Source organism: Orcinus orca, chromosome 1, assembly GCF_937001465.1.
Source record: "Orcinus orca chromosome 1, mOrcOrc1.1, whole genome shotgun sequence".
NCBI lineage: Eukaryota > Metazoa > Chordata > Mammalia > Artiodactyla > Delphinidae > Orcinus > Orcinus orca.
The window spans coordinates 198,359,309-198,382,259 of record NC_064559.1 but is presented as its reverse complement, the minus strand read 5'-3'; the positions used below and the strand labels follow the sequence as shown (position 1 = coordinate 198,382,259).

At 54.4% G+C, this 22,951-nt stretch overlaps 1 protein-coding gene across 3 annotated transcripts in view; it reads right to left on the bottom strand.

Moving 5' to 3' along the window:
* IFFO2 (intermediate filament family orphan 2) overlaps positions 1–22,615 on the bottom strand; it is a 49,182-nt gene extending 26,567 nt beyond the window's left edge. The window contains exon 1 of one of the 3 annotated variants that reach the window (XM_049706322.1): positions 21,631–22,615. In XM_049706322.1, coding sequence (XP_049562279.1) covers positions 21,631–22,286 — 656 coding nt within the window. In that variant the 5' untranslated portion in view covers positions 22,287–22,615. The remainder of the gene's footprint in view (positions 1–21,630) is intronic. The other 2 variants (XM_033433098.2, XM_004272466.4) reach the window with 2 other exon arrangements.
* Between the last annotated feature and the right edge of the window lie 336 nt (positions 22,616–22,951).

Sequence of the window (22,951 nt, the reverse complement as noted above, 5' to 3'; positions counted from 1 at the left end):
GCACAGAGCTCAGCTCCTAGGAACGCTCAATAGATGGACACCGGTTAGCCACGGAACGTGGTCTTTATGTTGTCTCTCCTGCCATGGAGGATGGGCAACTCAGCTTGGGGGGGCAGCTCTGCTGAGTGGATGGTCAGGGCCCCAGGCACCAGGCAGCATCCCCGGGTACCAAACCAGACTCCCTGCTCTCAACGCCTGGTGACACATGGGGCTGTCAAACAAGTCTTTGGAGGCTTGTCTCACCTCAGGAGGATGTCTCTCCCCCATCGTGTCCAATCCAGCGCCACATTCCAGCGCTGGCATGAGACCCGGCGCCGAGGACGCCCCAGTGAGTGAGTGTGGGGTGTTTCTGGGACGCCCAGCCCAGCAGCCTCAGCGTCCACCGCAGCCCAACCCCTCTGGCTGCTGGCTTAGATTCTATCTTCTTTCTCCCACGACAGATTCAACAAACATTTCCCAAGTGCCCACTTAGAAGCGCAGGACTGAATTAAGAACACTCTTCTCCCACTGCGAGAGGGACAGCGAGTGCCGGGGCTTTCCCCAGGCAGGACCTCTGCCCCACCTCCCAGCCTCCGGTCCTCAATCCCCCAACCCAACAGGGCTAGAAGCTCTGGGCACCGCTGCCTCGTGCCCTGGAAGTGGGGATGGGAGGGGGTGCTCATCCCAGGCTCTTGGAGTGGAAGGCATCTTTGCTCTGCTCATCAGTGAAGGGGCCTCATCCGAGTTGCCCCTGCCCAAGGTACCCAGGGCAGGAGGGAGGAAAGCAAGCAGTCTCCACCATGACACTGAAAACAGTGGTTGCCTCCAGAGGGAGAGCCTTGTGGCTGGGGACAGGGTGGGAGGGAGACTCATCACTCTGTCCCCTTCTGTACCATTTTCTAAATTGTAGTAAAATTCTCATAATATAAAATTTGTCATTTTAACCATTTTTAAGTGTACAGTTCAGTGGCATTAAGTACGTTTACACTGTTATGGAAACCCCACCCAACTCCAGAACTCTTCATCTTGCAAAGCTGAAACTCTGTCCCCGTTAAACAGTAACTTCCCATTCCCTCTCCCCGCCAGCCCCCGGCAACCACCATTCTATATACTTTCTGTCTCCAGGAATCTGACTACTCTGGGCTCCTCCTATAAGTGAAATCATACAGTACTCGTCTTTTTGTGACCGGCTTATCGCACTTAGCATAATGTCCCCAAGGTTCATCCCTGTTGTAGCAGGCATCCAAATTTCTTCTGTATCGTTTAAATTTCGAATCATGTAATGTATCTCCTAGTCAAAAAAACCAAAGCCATTAAGACAAAAATACCCATTCGTTTTCCCCTTATTTTAAATTGCCTGAGTATTTTACGATTACACAAGAAACAGAAAAAAAAAAAAAATCAGGTAAGCCAAACAAACAAAAAAAGAATGGAAAAACCCACCCAATCCTCCATCCCTGAGAGAATCGCCATTAACACTGGCTGCACATCCTTCCCAATGCTTTCTTATGAGATTTTTTTGTTCTCGTGTGAGATCTTTTAAGAGTGAAAGTGGGATCAGACCATGTGCGATTTTCAAGTGTGCTTTTCCCACTTAACAACACACAGCAAGCACCCTTCCCAGCAGGTGATACAGCGGGTGGCCGTGGCACCACTGATCTAACGGGTCCTGCAGTGTCATTCCCAAGTCCTGGCAATCTAATCAACACTGTAAGAGGACCTTAGTACATACATATCTGCATATTTGTCTAGTTACCTCCATGGAGTGGGTTGCTGTCTCAAGGGTATGGACATGGAAGAGGCTTCTGTGAACCTCAAAAGCTCTGGATGTGACAAAGCTGTACTCTCGTGGGGCTCAGCAGCTGCCCAGCGAGCCAAGGAAAAGCAGGGTCCCTGGGTCCTGACTCCAGCTCAGCAGCAACATTGTTTTGTGCCTCAGTTTCCCCATTAGTCAAAAGGCTGCCTCTCCCATGGGTGGAGGAAGACCCCACCATAAATACTGTCCTTCCTCATTGGGTGGCACTCTGCCTTCTCCAAGGAGCAAGGGCTGTGCGATCAGGCTTATATGAGAAATGGGCCCCGTCACCTCTCTTCCAAAAGGGTAGACATTCCCACCTGGTGTGTGATGAGCCCCGGAGCAAGTGGCCACGTGCTAGGGTGGGGCAAGATAAAACAGCATCCCCTAGGGCACCTCCAGCCCGGGCCCGACAAGCTGCATCACACCTCCAAGCCTTTGCCTGTGCTGTATACTCTGCCTGGAAGGTTTCCTCTACATGCCACTTTGTCATTTCTTTCTCTGAAGCTTTTTCTGAAGCTTATGCCAACTTCAGGCCTCAGTTTGTATACCCCCTCCTCCAGGAAGCCTTCCCTGGCTCCTCAGTCAGGGTCAAACGCCCCTCTTCTGTACTCCAAAGGCACTGGTCATTTGCTACTGAGGTTATCTGTTCACCTGTTCGTTTCCTCTACTAACTCAGCCCTTGTAAGATGAGACCCATCTCTGGCTCCCAGCTGCAACTCCAGAGTGCAGTATAGATCCTGGTATACAGTAGAAACTAAATAAATGTTCGCTGGATAAAGGGCCCATGGAATATCCCCTCCAGGGCCTTCCTTAGGAGACCCTATCTGGAGTCAGTGTAGCACCAACTCACTGTGTGGCCTTGGACATGACCTCCCTGCCCACCCCGCCCCTCCCCGTCAGCCTCAGTTTCCCAGACAACCTCCACAGTCCCTGCCAGCTCTTCTAATCTCCTCCAACAATCTCCTTCCCTCACCTTGACACCCGCGCCTGCCTCTCATGGGGCCCCCGATGGGCAGGTTAGTGCTCACAGCTCTCCGTCCCCAGGACTCAGCCTCTCTGCCCAGGCCTGGCCGAGCCCCCAGGGACCCTCCACCCAACCCCCATCCCTGGTGTCAGCAGCTCTCAGCCTCTGGGACTCCATCTCTTGTTCAAATCCAGAAGCCAGGAGGGGGTCTGGACACCAGGCCAAGAAGCTGGAGGCCCAGGGGCTCTGTGCCCAGGAGGCTGGGGGAGCCCCACCCAAGGATATGTTTATAGCTTTGAGGAAAAACAGCAACTCCCAAGGCTATTTTGGAAACCTAATGTGCACTTTGGATCTCTCTGTTGTTTATTTCAAGTGACCGTGCCGTCCTGCAGGTAAATGCACGACACTGCGGGTCTGCAGCTCAACGCCATCTCCCCATCACAGCCATGTCACTCACTCCGAGCTAAGCACGCCTGGACCAATGAGGGGTCGGCAACCAAGCAGACCCCACCAGGCAAGGGTCGGCACACACCTCATCCTGGGTTTAAACCTCCCCAGGTCACCTCTCTGTGCCTCAGTCTCCTCACCTGTGAAATGGGGGAGAATGACCCCCCTCTTGGATTAAATGAGGATTGGCAAGTACATCAGGCTCCAGGCGTAATGGGGGGAAAAAAAATCACAGAACATGAGCCCTCAGGACCTCAGAAGGGGATGCTCAGAAGCCCAGGCCATTTGTAAATGAGAAGCCCGAAGCTCAGAGGGGTGAAGTGACGTGCCCAAGGTCACACAGCCAGGCAGCGGCAGAGCAGGGACTGCAACCCAGAGCCTGTATGTGTCCTGCCATGCCGCTGCTGAGGGAGGAGGACAGCCCTGAGCAGTCACCAGGAAGGAAGGAGGGAAGAGTGACAAGGACCCCAGGAACCAATTACATGTGCAGCTGGTGCAACAAGGGATGGGTCATGGCGCCACCACCTGCATGTGGAGCGCCATCAGTGTCATAACTGGCTGGGAAGGCTGCAGGCACAGCCCGGACAGGTAATTAGAATGCGGTCACCGCACCAAGCGGGGTTAGTGACTACACACAGCTCAAGGGGATGGACTCATGACTTAATACCAGCCTCCTGCCACCATGAAGCCCTGACATTCAACATGATGTGAACCAGTGGGAAGGGCACTTCACACACACACACACACACACACACACACAGCGCTCCTCCCATGCATCCACAGGGCTGGGGTACACCTCTAGAGGAGAGAGAGGTCAAAAATAGCAGACTCTCAGAGAACCTTCTGCGACAGTAACACCCCTGGCAGAGCACCTTATTGGAGCCTCTAGTTTCCTCACCCCCATTCTGCCAATGGGGAAACTGAGGCTCACAGAGGTAAGGCAACTTGTCCAGGTTCCCTAATCATAATAGTTAACAATATGAAATGTTAGGATGTGATAGGCACTATCAACTCATTTAATCCTCACAACAGCCTTATGAGGTAGGTGCTATTATTATGCCCATTTTACAGATGAGGAAACTGAGGCCCAGGGAAGTGAAGCAACGTGTGCAAGGTCACAGAGCTCAGAAGTGGTGGAGCCAGGACTTAAAGCCAGGCAGTCTGGCTCCAGAGCCCAAACTCATAACCACCAGACTCGCCTGCTTCTGCTCTCCATATGCAGCAGCAGATGCTGCAGTAGAACACGGGTCTCTCTGACCCCAAAGCCTAGGCTCCTTTTCTCTGTGCCAGGTGGCGTCATGATGGAGAAGGTCAGGGAGCATGTACCTCAGACTCCTGGGGGTCAGAATAGACCCCAAGTGGCATCACCTCCAAACTGTAAGAGTGAAGCCCAGAGGCCCTACCCTGGGCCCCACGAGGCCCCGACAGAGGGGTTGCTGAAGTGAGGTTCTCCTAGGCCTGGCCCAGCCCCGAGGACCCTCGGATGGGCAGGGCTTCCTGCAGACACTAAAGGTCCCCAAGCTGCCTGGATCCTGCCAGGTGCCCAGCCCAGGGGGAGGAGGCAGATCATCACCAATCCCAGCCCCGCCAAGGGACCAGCACAGATTCCCTTCTCAACTCAAACCCAATCGGGGCCTCTCTCCCCCTGAGACTTGGTCCTCCAGCCACACAACCCCTGGCCTGGACTCAGCAAGAAGCCAAAAAGGAGATGGTCCAAGGCAGAGGGATGAGAAGGAGAAGCCTGGGGGAAGAGGTGCGGCCACCCACACGGCCCCACTGCTGCCTCTTTATCTCAAAAGATTTGTAAGTCAGAGAGAGAGACTCAGCCATGGCCATGCCCCAGCTGGTGACCTGGTAAAAGCGACTTTACCTGAGTCTCAGTTTCCTCATCTGTAAAATGGGATAACAGTACCTACCTCACTGGGTTGTGAAGATTATACAAGATCATGAGTACCAAGCATCTCATGTTACTTTGCTCACCTTAGTGAGCAGATCCCACTTCCAGCTGCTGGGGCTAGGGGGTTGGTCCAGGGTCCAGGGTCCAGGGTCCTGGGCTTGGCTGAGATATGCCATCTTGCCCCTCAGAGGCTTCATTCTCTGCGTCCCTCTCCCCCACACTGGGACTGGGGCGCTGTCTGGTAGACTTGGATACCGAGTACCCAGCACATGCAGGCCCTCAACTGGTATTTATGCACTGGACAAATGGATGAGCTTGGGGGCTGAAGCCCCAGGGAGGAGCAGCTAGCAGGGCCTGGGTGCAAGTCCCGCTCTGCCTGCGTTCCAGCCCGTCCCGGGACCCGTCTGCACAAGGAAGCTCTGACCATCCCTGGGACCTCAGGCTCTCCCTCCACCAGCCACCCCCCTGGGCAGCCTGCCAGTGGTGGGCCCTTTCCCAACCTGCCTGGCCTCCTAGGGACAGACGGCTGGTCCACGCCCACCCCAGCAGGCCCACAAAGGGAGCAGGCGGCTTCCTCCTGGTGACTTTGCCTTGGGAGAGATGAAACTCGGTGTGATGTCTGCCAAGCCAGATGGCCTGGTTGGCCTGAGGGGCCAGGACACCAGCTGGGACTCCTGCCCCAGCACACAGAGCTGCTTAACCCCTTCCTGCCCCAGCACGGGAGCTAGCATCCCCCCGGCAACTTAATTACTGTCATAACACTCAGGCCTCCTGCCCTCCACCCTTGGAGGTGAGAGGCCTCCCAGGGGCCAAAAGGGAGTCAGCGAGGCAGTGGGGTGAGAGGGAACCACGGAGCATGTGGGAGTGGAGGAGGTGCCACTGCCCGGCTCTGAGGGGAGGTCTGGCCCGCCAGGAATCTGCCAACCCAGAGAGTGAGCGGGGTGGGTACTGGTTCCTGGCCGCGGAGCACAGTGAAGCCAGCTGCCTCGCTTCCAGGACACCCATCTGGGGCAGGGACTGCCAGGTCTGAAGGCCACCAGCTACCTTTAGCAGGCTGGAAAACCCACTCCCCGACCCAAACCCCAGAAACAGCACTGCCCTGTGAAGGCTGTCTGAATGGCCACAGACATGCTTGCTCAACCTCTCTGCGCCTCAGTTTCCCCATCAGGAAAGGTGGGGCCAGGGCGATCCCTGGGCTCCAGGGCCACTTCCGGCTCAGAGGGCTCCATGACTCCAGGAGAAGAAATGTACCTCCTCCCCGTGCCCTGCCCCCGGCTCCCCCAGGAACTTGTGGAATCCTAGAGGGACCAGTCAGATCCTTTCTACACAAAAAGCATGTCCCAACGAGAGCATGCATGAGTCAAAAGGAACTTCAGGCAGGAAGAAAGTAAGCTTCTGAGAGTCAGTGGGGGACGGATGCTGCCTGGAGAACTCAGGAAGGGTCTTCACCAGGCAGTGCCCACCCATTTCCCTACTCAACGGAAGGCTAAGCAAGGGGAAATGCAGCGTATGGGATTATGGCTAGAGACCAGGAAGCATTTCCCAATGGAAAAGCCTACAAGGATGCTAGAAGGCCCTGGAATGTCCTTCCCAGGCAGTAAAACCTTTAAGTGGGATTTGCAGAGGTCCTATCCTCAAGGCAAGGGAGGAACAGATGACCCCTGGAGACCCTCTGGGGACAGCAAGCTGGAGTCCACAAGCAAAGCAGGGCCTCAGAGTCTCTGCACTCGGGTGCCCAGCCAACCTGACATTCCAAGTGGACAACGGTGTCATCTCAGGGTACAGCACAGCCAGGCCCAGCTCCAGCCTGGAGCCTGTACGCTGGTCCAACCAGGATCTCTGGATGTCTCTCAGGAGAGGGGCTGCAGAGGACTCCAGAAAAGCCCGAGAACACATCAAAATAGCCAAGGAAGGAAGGGCCAGGTGAGAGGGCTGCCAGCCAGGAGTGGAGCCGTCTGTCAGCACAGCAGAGACGCAAGAACACGGGGCTGGGATCCACAGACCTGGCTGTGAGTCCTAGGTTTTCCACCAACTTGCTGTGTAACCTTTAGCAAGTCACTACTCCTCTGAAAAGTGTGTGCTGGGGGAGAAATCAAACATCTCTAAGGACTCTTGCAAGTCTGATTTCACAGTCATTTGGCAAGCTGCCTAGGGATAGGAGTCTGCCTTTCCAGTCCACGCAGCATCATCCCCAGGGCCCAAGCATAGGGCCAAGCACAAGCACCCTAAAAATGATGGGTGGATGGGTGGATGGATGGATGAATGGGTGAATGAGTGAATAGATGGATGGATGGATGGATGGATGATCAAGCGGAGTAATTCCTGAAAAAGAAGAGCAGAAGGTCCTAGGTGTCCCCTGGGATGATTCCTTACACTTGCCCTCAAGGGCTCCCTGGAATCACCTTTCCATGACTATAGACCTTCCAGCGTCCAGCCCCCTTCTCTAACCTGTGCTCACACCCACACACACATTCTTAAATATGCAACACATGCTCCAAGCACCGTGACCCAACATCCTGAGAAGAGAAGCTATGGATCCCATCAGCTATCTGCTCCAGCCTTTCCCTGGGGCGCCTCAACCTCCTGAAGCACCCTCCCAAAGCTGGGTTTGAAATGAGACTGGACAGTAATGGAACCCCAGTGACGATCTTTTAAGACCCAAGTTCACATGCCAGCTCTGCCACTTTCTGGCCATGACAAGTAACAGGTCATTTCACCTGCCGAGACTGTGTCCTCATCTGTACAGTGGGCATTAACCACAGCTACCCTTCAAGAGTCTTGCGAGGTTCAAGAGTCTTGTGCCGTTCAAAACATCCGTGAAGTTTTGAACAGCAACAGGCACATGGGATGTGCTCGGGGAACGGCTAGAGGAGTATAATGGGGTTATGAGATCCTGGCTTCCTTCCTGGAGGAGGTGAGGGTGAGTGAAGCCTCCCAGAGTTTCTCTGCAATCCCTTCCACCTCATTTCCCACCTTGGGAGGGTGACATGCCTGGACTTAAAACCCAACAGAAGCTACAAAGCAGCCTTTGTCTCAGAGGCGAAACCCTAAACCAGCTGCCTTGACATCAACTCTGGAAAAACAATGCCAGGACAGCCTTCAACGTCCGTCACCTCTCTGCCAAGGTCTGGGAGCGGGTGCTTCACCCACAAAGCCTCGCAGCGATAGTCAGTGGGCTGGACAAGAACCCGGGAGCCATATTCCCATGGCCTTCAGGAATAAGGGCTGCCCCGGTGATCCCTGAGGTGTAAGATAGGACTTGAACTCCTGTATCTCAGCCCAAGGGCCAGGGCCAGGAACGTGCAGCCCATTCCTCAACCTGAAAGACTGAGCCTGGGAGTGTGGCCGGAATTATTCTGGAAGAGTCCACCAGATTCAGGTTCAAATCCCAGCTCTGCCCCGGTCTCACAGTGAGACCTCAGGCCAGGGATGGGTCCCAAGGCTGCCTCCGTATCCGCACAAGGATGCTGGGACTTAGGGGGCCCCTCCCCAGGGAGGCAGGGACACAGACAGACTCCCCATTCAAGACCGCTCTCCAGCAAGGCCACTGGAAGCCACAGGCTGCAGGTGACACACTGTGCTGGCCACAGCCTCGAATGCTAGGTCTTGCCCTACCAGTGATCCTGCGCTGACAGTCTGCTGGGGAGGACAGGGGATGTGACCTCCTCCTTGCCAGCGAAGCAGGCAGCTCTGCTGGGGAAAGGAAGTGCTCTGAACACAAAGGCCACTCTGCAGTTGGAATGGGGAGGGAAGAGGCAGTTCTCACTGTGTGGGGCCTTGGGGGCTGGTGAGGGCCAGGCTGGGACAGAAGGGACAGAGCAATAACAACTCAGGGGCCGGCACCCCACTTAGCCCTCGGCATGCACCATCGCACTGAACCCTCTTTACTACCCGTGAGCTAAGGCTGTCATCCCCATTTTACAGACATTTTACAGATGTCATCCCCATTTTACACCCATCCCCGGGGTGGTGATGGGAACCCAGGCGATCTCACTCCAGGATCAGAGCTCCCACCCAAGTGAAGTCCCCGATCGCAGGCTGACAATGCAACCGAGGAAGAGTGAACAAATAATTTCTTTTTAATTCCCCATGGATGTATTACGCCTTAAGGCCCAGAAAGGAACAACCTACACGTTGGGGCTTCCCTGAACTCAGCATCAGGTTAATCGTGGCTCTGTCAGTAGCCTGGTGAGCTCTGACCCCAGTTTTCCCAACTTGAATAAGTCCTGATGTTTTAAACATCAACACTTTCTTTAAAGGCAAGTGTCAAACCAGTTGCAATGTAATATCAAGACTTTCCATAGAAAACTGTGTACAGATCCAAACATACTATTTGTTAGGGCCCAGCCCCAGGCTGGGGACTCAAGAAACATGGTCTTTGTAAAGACTGGGGGATCAGCCTTTGTGGTTCACCCAACTCCTCACTGTGGGCAAAGTTCTCAGACCTCCAACTCCAGGGCTCACCCCAGAGAAAAGGGGATGGGAATGGCCCTCAGTGGGCCAGGCTCATCAACAACCCTGTGGGTCTCGTCATCCCATTTTATACAAGAGGAAACCAAGGCACAGAGAAATGCACAGCTGAGCACACGGCTGGCAGACAGGGACAGTAGGTCAGTCGGCCACTCAGTCAACACCCCAAGATGCCAACGCCAGGCCTATCTCAGGAAACTGCCTCTGGTTACGAGGAGACAAACCCAAGGTGACCTCAGGTGTCTCTTTTGTAGGCCAAGAGAGCCTCATCTGCAGCACTGAGGACCCGGATGTCTGGTCAAGGGGCACGGATCGGTCTGTGTGGGCTCCACTTTGACAGGCTCTGAGGCCTCTTCACTCTACGTTCTCTGGCCTCTGCAAGTTTTCCAAAGCCCTCCTTAAAGGACCAGCAGCCTCCAGAAGGATCCCTTAGCCCAAGGGTTTCAAAGGAATCCTGTTTAGGGGACCTGGGTTCTAGCCCCTACTGTGCTGTGTGACCTCAAGGGAGCTGCTCTCCTTCTCTGGGCCTCAGTTTTCTCATCTGTAAAATGGTCATGGGTATGTGGGTGGGGGTAGAGAGAAAAAGATAAAACACTGAGGGACGGACTCTCAGAAGGTCTTCTTCAAAAGACACCAGGCACATTTAGTCATCTGGGATGACAGGGGAACGACGTCTCCTAGAAGCAGGGGGATAGATTAAATGACCTCAGAGAGAGCCTCAAACCCTCTGGGCCCACCAGAGGGTATGAAGAAGGCACAGGTGTGAGGGAGAAGGGGCAGGTGGGGCAGTCAGGCGGGAGAGGTAAGGTGAGCAGCCTAGCCTCCCCAGCTCACTCCCCAACCGGTGTCTAATCACAGGCCTAGACCTTGATAGGGGCGGGGGAGGCTGAGGCCCCCATGACGGCTTTGACCTCTAACCTGGCAGCTATCCCTTTCACCAGGCAACCTCCCCTGTCACCCAAACTGATGTCAAGACCCCAGGCCCATAGTACAAGGGGTCTGCCTTGGACAGAGGTGGGGTCCTGACCCCAGGTCCTCCAAGTCCACAGCGGGTAGAAAGAGGCTCTCGGCCCCATACTCACAGACACACGCGCACACCCATGGGCTCACGCACGGGCTCACAACGCCCAGCAGCAAACAAAAAGCCCCCCACCAAGGCCTGGCATTGGGCGGGGGTGGAGGACAGAGACCCCTCACAGCCCTCCCCTGCCTCCAGCCATAGGGAACAGAGACCAAAACAAGAAAGAAGGGAAAGAGGGAAAGGAGAGAGGAGGAGAGACAGCAAAACAGAGCAAAGAGAGCCAAGAAGGCCATGAGGAGGGAGGCAGGCCAGAACGGTGGAGAAGAAAGAGCAGGCAGGCCAGGTTCTGGCTGTGTCCTGACTCCAGCCCGGGCCTGGGCTGTGCACCAGCATGGCAATCTCAGCTACAGGTCTTTGCACAAGCTGTTCTCTCTACCGGCAGCACCCTTCCCCCTTCTCTTCCACTCTTACTGGACCTTCAAAACACAACTCAGCTGATATCTCCTCCAGGAAGCCTTCCTTGACTGGCCCTAAGCTGGCTCAGCTGTCTTCCAGAATCCCTGGATTTCAGGCACTACAGGGTCCCACCAGGGTCCCGCCTAGTGCTCCAAGGCTCTCTCTCTGGTCCAGTGTTCTGACTTTGCAACAAGCTTTCCCCACATCTATTCCAGTCTCAGTCTCCACCCACACCCTGCCCCCGGATGGCCTTCTGCCCATTAACCACAGCAGGCGGGGACAAAACGGGGGCGCCAGTGGGCCCCGGGAAGATGTACCCACTCTGCCCAGAGAGAGGCCTGTCTGCTGGGGAATTTCACAAGGTCCACTTAGACCCAGCTCTTCCCCTCCCCCTAGACGGCAAACAGGTGGCAGCGAGCCAAGAAACTCCTTAAATAACCCAAGTAATAAAAATGCCAATTAAGAGGGTGGAAGGCAGTGTCTCCACTGTGGGGGCGTCTCTCCGTCGCGCAGCAGATGAGCAGGGGGCTGTGTGCACCTGCACATCCTGCAGTCAGAGCACGCAGGCCAGAGAGCGCTGAGCAAGCATCTCAGAGCCGCCCTGGAGACGGCCCCGACCCAGCACAGCCCAGGCCAGGGCCCCAGTGCCACCGGAGTGCCCCCTTGCTTCTCTCCCCAGGACCCCCAGCCTCACTGAAGAATCATCATGGCACATATATACACTACTACGTATAAAATAGATAACAAATGAGAACCTACTGTATAGCTCAGGGAACTCTACTCAAGGCTCTGTGGTGACCTAAATGGGAAGGAAATCCAAAAAAGAGGGGATATATATGTATACATATAGCTGATTCACTCTGCTGTACAGTAGCAACTAACACAACATTGTAAAGCCACTATACTCCAATAAAAATTAATTTAAAAATCATCACAGCAGCTGCCAGTGTCTGAGGGCCGTCACCTCAGTCCCTTTCTCATGCCACCCATGCAATATGCCTATCCATCCCCATGTTGCAGGTAAGGAAGCAACGACTCTCTCAAGGTCACAGAGCTGATAAGCAGTGGAAACACTCTTGGACTCCTCTCTTCCCAGCTTCCAAGTTCCACACAAACGCTCTGCTCCGAGCTGTTTAGTTCCAAAGGTTTTTGTCCTTTGACTTGGGATCTAGGGGAGATGTGATATAAAGGCAAGGGGAGGACAAGACCTTTCATGGAACTTCAAGTAGCCCCAGGTTGCATGAGAAGTTGGAGAAGAAACAGCAGTGTGGGTGTGGCCCAGGGCTTCCGATCACTTAGTCACCATGGGCACAGCACTCAACAGTTTATAAGATGCTTCCACAGGCATCACTTCGTTTAATCTTCCAAACGGCCTCATGAGGCCAGATTTATTACCCCCATTACACAGAAGGGAAAACTGAGGCTCAGAGCAGGAAAGCTGCTTGCAATGCACATGCCCCTTCCCGGGTACCACACAGGATAAAAGGTTGGATCTGGAGCCTGACTTCCTGGGTTCGAATCTTGGCTCCCCACTTCCTGTCTCGGCCTGGCTTCCCTCAATGTCTCTATGGCTCAGTTTCAGCATCTCTAAAATGGGCTAATGATAGTATTCAACTCATAGAGTTGTTATGAGGTCATATAAATTAAATATTTGTAAACTGCTTTGAATGGAGCCTGGCAAAGGGTACATGGTATATAAATATTTTTTTAATTAATTACTATTTATTGTGCCTCTAGTATGCATATGCACTATTTGGGCAGGTACTTGTCACGTGACATTGTCCCATTTGTCTGTGTCCCCAGACACCGAGCTCCTGAGAGCAGGGGCTGTGTCTGCTTCACCCCGGTGCCCAGCATGGGGCCTGGCACACGGTGGGTGCCCAGCCACTGTCCAGAGAACAGAACCTTGGTTTCTCAGACACCCACACCCAGCAACCTCATCTTCCCCAACAAGAGGCACAGAATGACTGTAACAAGTTCCCTATACCCTGGCAAAGGTCACAGCACCAACCGAAAGCAAAAGTCAGACCTGAGCCCAGCTGCCCTCTGGCCACCAGAATGTCCACTGCTCTCTCCTGCTCGTCATCAGGCAGTGAGCCCCTGACCACTGCCCTGGGAGTGTTCAGGCGCTGGGCGTGAAAAGGAGCATTGAAACTTAGAGTCTGAGACCCACATCCAGTCCTGGCTTTGCTGTGTGACTTGGGGCAAGTTAATTTTCCTCTCTGAGCCTCGGTTTCCATCGTGCAGGGTTGTCACAAGGTTTAAATCAGATCACATGGAAAGTGCCTGACAGGTAACGATTAGTGTTCCTAGCTCGCCATCCCTTCCCCCACCCTCACCCCCAGGTCTCCCAGCCTAGATTTGCCAACCCAGGAACTCCACCTCCCCAGAGCTCAATCCTCAGAGATCAGGGGGGCTGGCCTGCCCTCTATGGCGGCCCAGAAGGCTCATCTGCCTGCGTTGCCAGTGATTCATTGGCTTCACCAGAAATACTCTAAAGTCACAGCAGGAAGTCTTCCCTGCATGGTGGCCACCTCCTGTTCCGCCACCCGCCCCGGCAATATTGTGACAGGTGCCGGGGAGACCCACACCTCAGCCTGCCTCTCGTCTGCTTCCTCCACCCTGTGCCAGCATCACCAGCCTCCAGGCCGCATGAGATGAAGCCAGCCTGCGTCTCTGCCAGGCAGAGCACTGAACTTGGGGTCTGGAGACCCAGGCTGGACTCGCTGGGAGATCTGGGGCAGAGTTCTTCACCCTTCTGAAACTCTCATCTGTAAAATGAACAGAATCAATCCTACCTCTTGGAATTGCTCTAATAATTAAATCTCACTTATTTAAAGAATTCATCACAGAGCTTAGCACATAGTAGGTACTCAATTAATGGTGGCTATGAACTCACTATGATTTATTTTATTATTTTTTTAATTAATTTATTTTATTTTATTATTTATTTTTGACTGTGTTGGGTCTTTCTTTGTTGCTGTGCACGGGCTTTCCCTAGTTACGGTGCGCAGGCTTGTTATCACGGTGGCTTCTCTTGTTGTGGAGCACGGGCTCTAGGCTCGCAGGGCTTCAGTAGTTGAGGCACACGGGCTCAGTAGTTGTGGCTCACAGGCTCTAGAGCACAGGCTCAGTAGTTGTGGCGCACGGGCTTAGTTGCTCCGCGGCATGTGGGATCTTCCCGGACCAGGGATCGAACGCGTGTCCCCTGCACTGGCAGGCAGATTCTCAACCACTGCATCACCAGGGAAGCCCCTCAACTGATTCTTATAACAACACTGGGGAGCAGAACGCATAAGAAAACTTATCCCCACTTTACAGAGCAACACATCAAGGTGCAAGAGATTAAACGGCATGCACAGAATGCAGATCACTCCAATAGAGTTATAGAGACAACACTGTTCCTAGGGCACTGGGCGAGCCCATCTTCCCAGTGTCCTCACGCCCAGGTGGGCAACACCCTAGGCAAGCCAGGACCACGACCTGGACTCCACAGGGCTCTAACTGGCCCCTGCTACACCCCAGGGGGCTCAGCCAGGCCACAGGCCCTCAAGGGAACCTGAGGCATTTGCCAGATTTAGTATTGGGTGACAACTACTCTTGTACCAAGAACTAGAGCAAGAAACTACATCCTGCCCAGGAAGCCAAGCATGGGTGCCCACTGGGGTTGGGAGGGCACTGCCCTGGCAGGCAGGCGGCAGCATCAGAAATATTCACCAGCCTCCCACCTGGCTTGGAATCTTCTAAGCACCAGTCCTGCCAAGAGGCTTCACAACCCCCAGATGCTGCCAGCAAGGTCATGGACTACCCTCTCCCCAGGTTCAAGCCCCGTTCTTGACTTCTGCCCAACTCACAAAGCCAGCACGGCTCACCCCTTCTGCCCTGTGAAATCTGGCTGTGTAACTCTTGGAACTTCACCACCTACAACGTACTGTAGCTCTGTGAGCCCATTTACTGCTCTCACAATGTTGGGACACAGAGCTCAGCATCCCCCTTTTCCAGATGAGGAAACTGAGGCTCAGAGAGGCAAAGTGATAGCCCAAGCTCGTTCAGCTTTTAACTCCTGCACCGGCGGCCCAGCATGTGGCACCAGGAGACAGGTATTCATTCAAACTTGCTGAACTGATGAGTCAGGACTGGAGCGCGTGTCTCCTGACTCCAGGTCCAGACCCTGCCCTCCACAAGCTGTGAGTCCGCCGATGTGGAGTCCATGCGTGTCAGTTATTGTGTCAATCCAGCCTCACTGGGGCCTACCAGCACGCAGCAGCCGGGCACAGAGCGCCCCTCACTGCACAAATACTTGCTCAGCATGGACTCTGCCCAGGCCCTGGATGGGTTCTCTGTGGACACGGCGAAGAATACAGACCTGGAGCCGGCCCCCACAGAGCTTACAGTCAGTGGAGGGGGCAGATACATCCCAGGCAATTACAATTCAGGGTGTACGGTCCTGTGATGGGGAGGCAGTGGGTGCTCAGGAATGCCCGATGCAAGAAAGTCAGGGGAGAGCAACATATCCTGACCCTGAGGTTACAATAGGACTGCCTCCTTCCCTGCTGTGGGCCTCCTGCCATCTATGACCTGGGAAATAAACGGAGCACCAACCCGGTTGAATCTCATCAACGTGATCGAAAGCCAGGACTCCACATGCAAAGTCCGCAGCCTCCGGTATCACTGACACATGGCATGGTTCAAATCAATTCCCTTGGAAGTCCATGCATCTCTTAGCAGCAAAGGATGTGTGCAAGTTCTGGGTCTACCCTTCTATGTCTTTCAAATACCGACACGTGTGGGGATGCAGCCAGGGGCTTGGAGAGAGAGCCTGAGAGCGCGCTTGTGCGTGCGTGTGTGCGTGTGCGTGTGTGTCTGTGTGTGTGTGTATGTAAGCTGGTGGGGCCCAGGGGCCTGTATCCGGTGGCCAAGGCAAAAGCCCCGCCTCAAATTCCTGGGAGAAGGAATCTTCAGTGTCAGCTGTATCCCTGCTTCCTGCTTCCTGTTTCCTTTTCTTTTCTGGGACCTCATTCCCCTCCTTCTAGCATGAGGCTCTGAAAAGCCCTCCCAAATTTGTTCCCAAAGAGTCTGCCAGCCTAACCCAAGAGACTTGGAATACTGAGGAGCTAAATGAAGGCGGGGTTGGGGTTGGGGGCGGGGGGGGCGTGTTTCTTTTAAAGGAGGTTGGGAGAAAGGGCAGAGGGTGGCCAGAGATTCCCGGAGGCACAAATCAACCACTAAGAGTAGGAAGAACAGCCTCCTTAGATGCTGGACAAAGAAGTAGCCCTTTCTCCCTCTGCCCCCAGCACCATCTCTGGCGCCTTCCACAGGACAGAGAGCGACGACGGGTCCTGAAATGGATGTGTCAGTCCAGCGCTGTGCTGAGAAATCCTTGTAAATGAAGGGAACAGATATTGCAGGGGCGGGGGGAGGGCTCTGGGATGGGGGACGTCCCGGGAGCTTCATGTGCCTTAACACATGAGCTTATTTACTCCTTTCCGGTCCCTAGGGGAGTTATTCTCCCTCTTTTACAGAAAGCAGTGTCTCAGGCAGCTCAGAGAGGCCAAGCAATTGCCCATAGTCCCACAGAGAGTGGCAGAACCGGGATTCAATCCCTTTTTCCACCATCCCAGCCTGCCTCCCAGGAAAATCGGAAATAAAGAATCCGTATCAGCAGCTTCGGAAACAATGGAAGTGGCAGGGAACGGAGCCCTCTGACCAGCTTTCCGGGGCAGTCTTGTGGCTTTGGGGCACTTAGGGGCCAGCACCCACCTGCTCAAGGGCCTCCCAGCACATGACGGGAAAAGGCAAGGGACGCTCCAGCTGGCTCACCCACCAGCCCTTTTTGGAGCCCTCCATTCGGGCCCAGCCGCTTCCGGCTCATGATCAGAAATAGCTGTGACAAAAGTCCCGCCTATCCCTGAAAGTGGCTTTTTAAAAAATGCTTAAAGGCAGACACATAAAAAGGTGGAGAGAATTCTGCCAAGCCCCAGTGGAAGGCAAATGATGCGGGCAACCCCTCAGGGCAGGGAAGAAAGCTCTCAACGGCAGACAGAAGTTCTGCCTGGCTCGGCTTTGTGGGTCAGCTCCCTCTGGGCCTCAGTTTCCCCAACTCTAAAATGAAAGTATTTAGCTGGATCAGCGATTTCTTGCTTTCTTTTCTTCTAAACTGTAAAATCCTGGTTTCCAATCGAATCTCCCTCAGAATATTAATCTGAGAATCATGAAAGTGGAGCTGCTGTGTTTGATGTTGGCCGAATCCTAGGTGGTCAGCCCCCCGGACTGTCCCCAGAATCACCCTCTTCTAGACTCCAGGGCTCCAAAGAGTCCACTTGCAAACCACTAGGCTAAATGATCACTGTGGTCATCCTGGCTCTCAAACAAATCTCTAGGGAAAACAAACCAAGACTTTCAGGCTGACTGGAGTCAGGGGCACAGACACTCAGCAACTCGCAAGGGGAGGCAACAAAACCAGCTGGTTCCAAACCACACGGGGCCTGAGGCAGGAGAGGGGGAGGCCCGGAACAGAGAAAGGCCACACTGTCATCTCAGGAGGCAGAAAGAGCAGCCCTGAACTGGGCCCCTCCAAATCACAGACCGAAATGTAGAGCGAGCTGGCAGGGATCACCTAAAGGAAACATGTTGTGTATAGGTAGGGGACCTAAGGCTCAGAGAGGGCAGGAATTGGCCTGAAGTCACACAGCGCCTAATGGTAGAGCCAGACCTGGAGTCTGGGTCTCTAGGATGCCCATTTAGAAAACTCTCTGCCTGTCTAAAGTTTATCTAGTTTCAGCAGGAATCTCCCAGGGAAAGGCCCCCCAGCTTGCAAACTCAGAGCAGGGTATTTTGGTAGCACTGCATGGTGACAGGGTAGAGATGTTTGTTTTGGTTTTCAAATCAATGCTTGACAACCTTGTCGGCTACAGTTTCAGTGACCACATTTCCCTCATGGTAAAGAGCTCAGAGCTGATTGGACCAAAAGGAAACCAAAGCAGGAGTGATCGGGGCCAGGGCCCAGTCACCCCCAGGCCAGGGGCTCTGGTTTGGGTTGGTATTTCCAAAGCACGGATCCTGTAGCGCTGACAGCACACAAGATGATGTGACGTAGCACACAGGTGACTTGTTAAATTTACATTTTATTGACTATGTATGTGAATGGATATACAAAATGTAGTCTACCCATACAGTGGAATATTATGCAGCATTATAAAGGAATGTACTGCTGATATAAGCTACAGCATGGATGGATTGCACAAGCATCATGTAAGTGAAAGAGGCCAGACACAACAGACTACATACCGTGTGACTCCATTTATATGAAATGCCCAGGAAAGGCAAATCTATAGAAATAGGAAGCACATCAGTGGCGCCTGGCCTGGGGTGGGAGCAGGGATTCACTGCAAAAGGGCACAAGTGTTGCAAGGGTTCTAGAACTGGATCGTGCTGATAGTTGCACAACTCAGTGGACTGGCTAAAAATCATTGAATTGTACACGTAAAATGGGAGAATTTTATGATATGTAAATTATACCCCATAAGGCTATATAAAATATTTTACGTAAGAAATAATATGGATGGTGGTACATGAATATGGCCACAGTTCATGGAGGTGGAACCCCAAAAGTCCCCAGCTTGGAGAACACTGAGCTACACAACCCAAGTTGCCCTTTGGAGACGCAGAATGAACATCTCCAAGGCTGCGAGTTCCTCCAGGTGGACCAGAGGAAACCCTGGAACCTTTCCTTTCCCGGCACAGGCTCCTTCTGTTGGCCACTGCTTGGGGCTCCATGCTAGACATCCTGGAACGATCTGAAGCCTTCAGTGGCCAAGAGCCCAGGTAAACACCTTGGTCTCATTCTCTTATGAACAGGAGATCAGAAGTGCGCAGGGAGTTCAAACTCAGATTTACATATTGTCAAGGCTGGGGAGACCCTTTGAGATCATCTAACCCAGTGGTTCTTAAGCTTTTCAAAAAGATGATCATATGCCTGCCCTCTTCCCAAAAGAAAATTCTTATGATAAACCCAAATACAGAAACAAGTAAAAACAGAATGTTACTTGTATAAATTTATATTGTAGGCTCAATGATATAACAGTTACCTATTCTAAATTCAATCCATGAGGTTGATGAGGCTATTTTGATCCATTAACATTTAGAACTGGGATTATGGATGACAGGTCCACCTTCGCTTTAATTCTATCTCTGGTTTTGGCTACAGAGTATTAAGAAAATCCTGACTCACACAGATTAGTAGCTACAAACGGGACCAGCTTTAAGCAGTTTGCTTTGTAATCTCAGAGTACTCTTCTGACAAAGAGAAGGCAGGGGAAGGCTCTAACTTGAGGCCAAGTACTAACAAATCAATGTTAAGTAGACTTCCATGAGTTAACAGTAAGAACTTAAAAGTGACTGAGCACACTTTTATGACCATTTTAACATTTTTAAAATATTCACTTTTATTTAATATTCAAGGAACTGCCTAAGGTATCTCTGAGGCAGCCTGGGGCTTCAGGGACAGTTCTAGACCACCCTCCTCTCGCTTTTACAGATAGGGAAACTGAGGCTCAAAGACGGGAGTAAACTTGCTTTGAAAAAATCCAACTTGAGCCCTGAATCAACTTCAGAAAAGATGCATCTCCCCAGTTCACAAAAAAAAGAAAAAAGATGGGGAAAGAGAAGGTACACACTCACCCCAGAAGGGCGGGAAGAGAGACACCCACACTCCACCTGTCTCAGCAGCGCCCATGTCACTCCAGGCCAGTGCCAGAAGCTGACATCACACCCCACACCCTGGGTGCAACTTGAACAGGGCATTGCTCAATGCCGACCCATCTCCCTCTAAGACTGGGCACAGTTTTTTCATCTCCTTAGTAGCCAGATCCCCAAAGCACACACACAATAAAACAAACACAGCGCAAGCCTGGGGCATGACGACACAATCAACAGTGGCAGACAGAAGGGCCCATCCCTCCAAGTTTCACCATCAAGACCAAGCGCCTGTTTCTCTGCCCCACCCCGAGGAAGCTGCCCACCAGGGGCAGAGAGGTGGCCTCCGCATGGCGAGGCGCCAGGCCATTCTCAAGTCCTCAGGAGAAACAACCAGCCCAGAAGAGTAGCTTGCTCCCCACAGGGTCCAAGACCTACCCCCAGGAAGCCAGGCCCTGCATGAGAGACCTGAGACTCCAGGCAACTGCTCCCTGACAGCTTGACAGAGCCGATCATCTTTAATAATGTCAAGTTGATTACTGTATACCTTCCAAAAAGCACCACCAGCCTACCTACCCCTTGGGCAACTGTGGATGGATTTTATTATTCCCATTTCTCTGATAAGTAAACAGGCTTCCGAGTGGTTCCGTGACCACGTGGTTCACCCAGTGGTTCTCACAGGCAGCTAATGGAGCTGGAACTTGAATCCCGCCCAGTGGCCAGCCTGCCAGTAGAGGAAAAGGAAGGAGACCCATGCCCAGCTCTCTGTGCTCATGTGAGCACTAGGACTCGAGGAATGGAGGAAAGAAGCTTCTCAGTGCATCCTCCAAGCCCTGAAGTTCAGAGCCACAGCTCCCAAGGCAGAGCTGCCCATGCCTGGGACGGCAGAGGGCCCTGCCCCTATCCAGGCCTGAGATGCTACAGACAGACCCCTCTACTCTTATCAGAAGGCCGATTTGACAATACTGTCAGCCAGGCTGCAGGCAGGAAGCAATGTCAGTTTCCCAGCTAGGGAATCTGGGCTGGGCAGGAAGGTGCCAGCCAGTTCAGCAGGCAGTCTGTGCCATAGTCCAGCAGAGACAGTGGTCTGGGTCCATTCGGTGCCCAGTCTTCCAGCCTAAGGTTATCTCCTTCTGTGGGCCTTTAGGGCTGAGTTTGTTGGGGTCCAAAAAACCATGAGAATTGGGGGTGGGGAGAAGAGAGGTGAAGGTAGCTGTTTCTAAAAGCTCGTGGCCAGTCTGATGTAGGTCTGGTTATCCAGCCCAGCCAGCTGGACCTTACAGAGCTGGAGCAAGACAGCAGACCCTGGCCTCAGTGGACAGATCCGACCATTCTTAAACACATGACTTTTTAATTCAAGGAACAAGAAGCCAGTGGATTACTTAAGAGTTATTTCTTTTCATCCATTGACAGAGGAGAGCCCACCTCCTACATCCTTGGGAAAATACCTAAGCTGGAAGACAGACTAGCCAGGTAGTAGTTCACATCCTGGCTTCACCACCTATTAGCCAAGCCATCTTAGGCAAGTCACTTGCATCTCTGTGCCTCGGTTCTCTCATCTACAAAATGAGGATAAGAATGCCCCACACTTTGCGTTGCCATGAGGATTAGATGAGATCACGGAAAACACCAATGGTCACTATGTCACCTAGAAAACAATGTGCCTGGTCCAGTGACGGAGCGGAGGTGTCCCCCACCATAGTTAGCACCCGCTCCCATTCTTGGAACTAGATAACTGAGTTTTCCAAGCGTGTGTAGGGCGTTCTGCAAATACAGCTTCCAGCCCACCTGCCAGGACCAGCTGCCGCCCCCGGCCCCTCCCGAACGCACACATTCCTTGGCCGCGGAGACAGGGAAGACCCCCCCGGCCGGGAGTGCGGGGGCAGGAGCGGGGCCCCACTCACCTCCGCTTGTACTCGTCGCGCTCGCGCTTCACCTTGGCCAGCACGTTGTAGAGCGCGCGGATCTCGGGCGTGATGGTGTCGATCTGCACGCCCACGCCGTCGGGGTGCACCCACGACACGCCAGGGCCCTGCACGGTCTCCACGCCGCCGCCGCCCGTGCGCCGCACCTGCGTGTAGCTCCAGATGGTCCCGGGCAGGCGGCCGTAGTGCTGCGGCTGCGAGCCGCCGCCGGGGGGCAGGCCGCCCAGAGCCGCGGCGTTGGCGTTGGCTCCGGCCGCCGCGCCGCTGCCGTGCCCGCCGCCGGGCGCGGGTGGCTGCAGCAGTTCGGGCCCGGTCTGCACGGCCTGCTCGCGGGAGAAGGTCTTGTAGCGCAGCCTCCGCTCGCGCTCGCTCTGCTGCTGCTCCAGCTGCTTCTCCAGCAGCCGGTTGCGCCGCTCCAGCTCGTGCACTTTGGCCAGGAAGCAGCGGAAGCGCACGTTGAGCCCCTTCAGTAGGTGGATGTTGGAGCCCAGGTCGTCCCGCAGCGCCGCCGTCACCGGCGATGGCCCTGGCCCGGCCCCGCCGCCGCCACCCGCGCCAGGGCAGGTCCCCCCGGAGCCGCTCGGCGGGCAGCCGGAGGCCAAGGCCATCTCCCCGAATATCAGCGAGTTCACCATGCGCCGGCTACGCGGCTCAGGGACCCGAGCCCGCGGCTCCAAGTGCGGCTCCAGCTCCGGGCAGGGATCCCGGCGCGGCCGGGCCAGGGAGGGCGCAGGATCCAGCGCGACCTGCCGGTCGGTTCCAGATGCGCGCCAGATGCGGCCTCCGCAGAGACAGCGAGCCGGACCGCCCCCGGATGTGGGCGCCGAGGCGAGGGACTGGACTTCGGTCGTGGTGGAGGCCGCGGCGGCTTGCGCGAGGTATCGAGGATCGCTGGTACCGGCGCCGGGGCTGTCAGAGACGCTGTGGAGGCTCCGCGGTATTAGCGCGCAGAAGACTCTCAGCCTGCACTGCCCCTCTGCGGCGGGCCCCGCCCACTGCAGACACAGGCCCCGCTCCCAAGCTCGCCCCGCCCACCCCGCCCTCCTCTGCGGCGCTCCCAAAGCTGGAGGCAGGGTCCCCGAGGCCCGCAGCGCCGGGCCCCGCCTACGGCCCCGTGGCTCCTCCTATTCCCGGGCTCCACCATTTTCTCGGCTCGGTGGACTTGCTGTCTGCAGCTTTGGCTCCGCCCAGCTCCGGGCTGGACCACTCCCTCCCCTGCGCCGGGTCCAGCCCTCCAGCCGGGCTCGGATTCTTTGCCCGGGGACACAGACCGCAGAGCTGCACCAGGCACGCGGTTAGG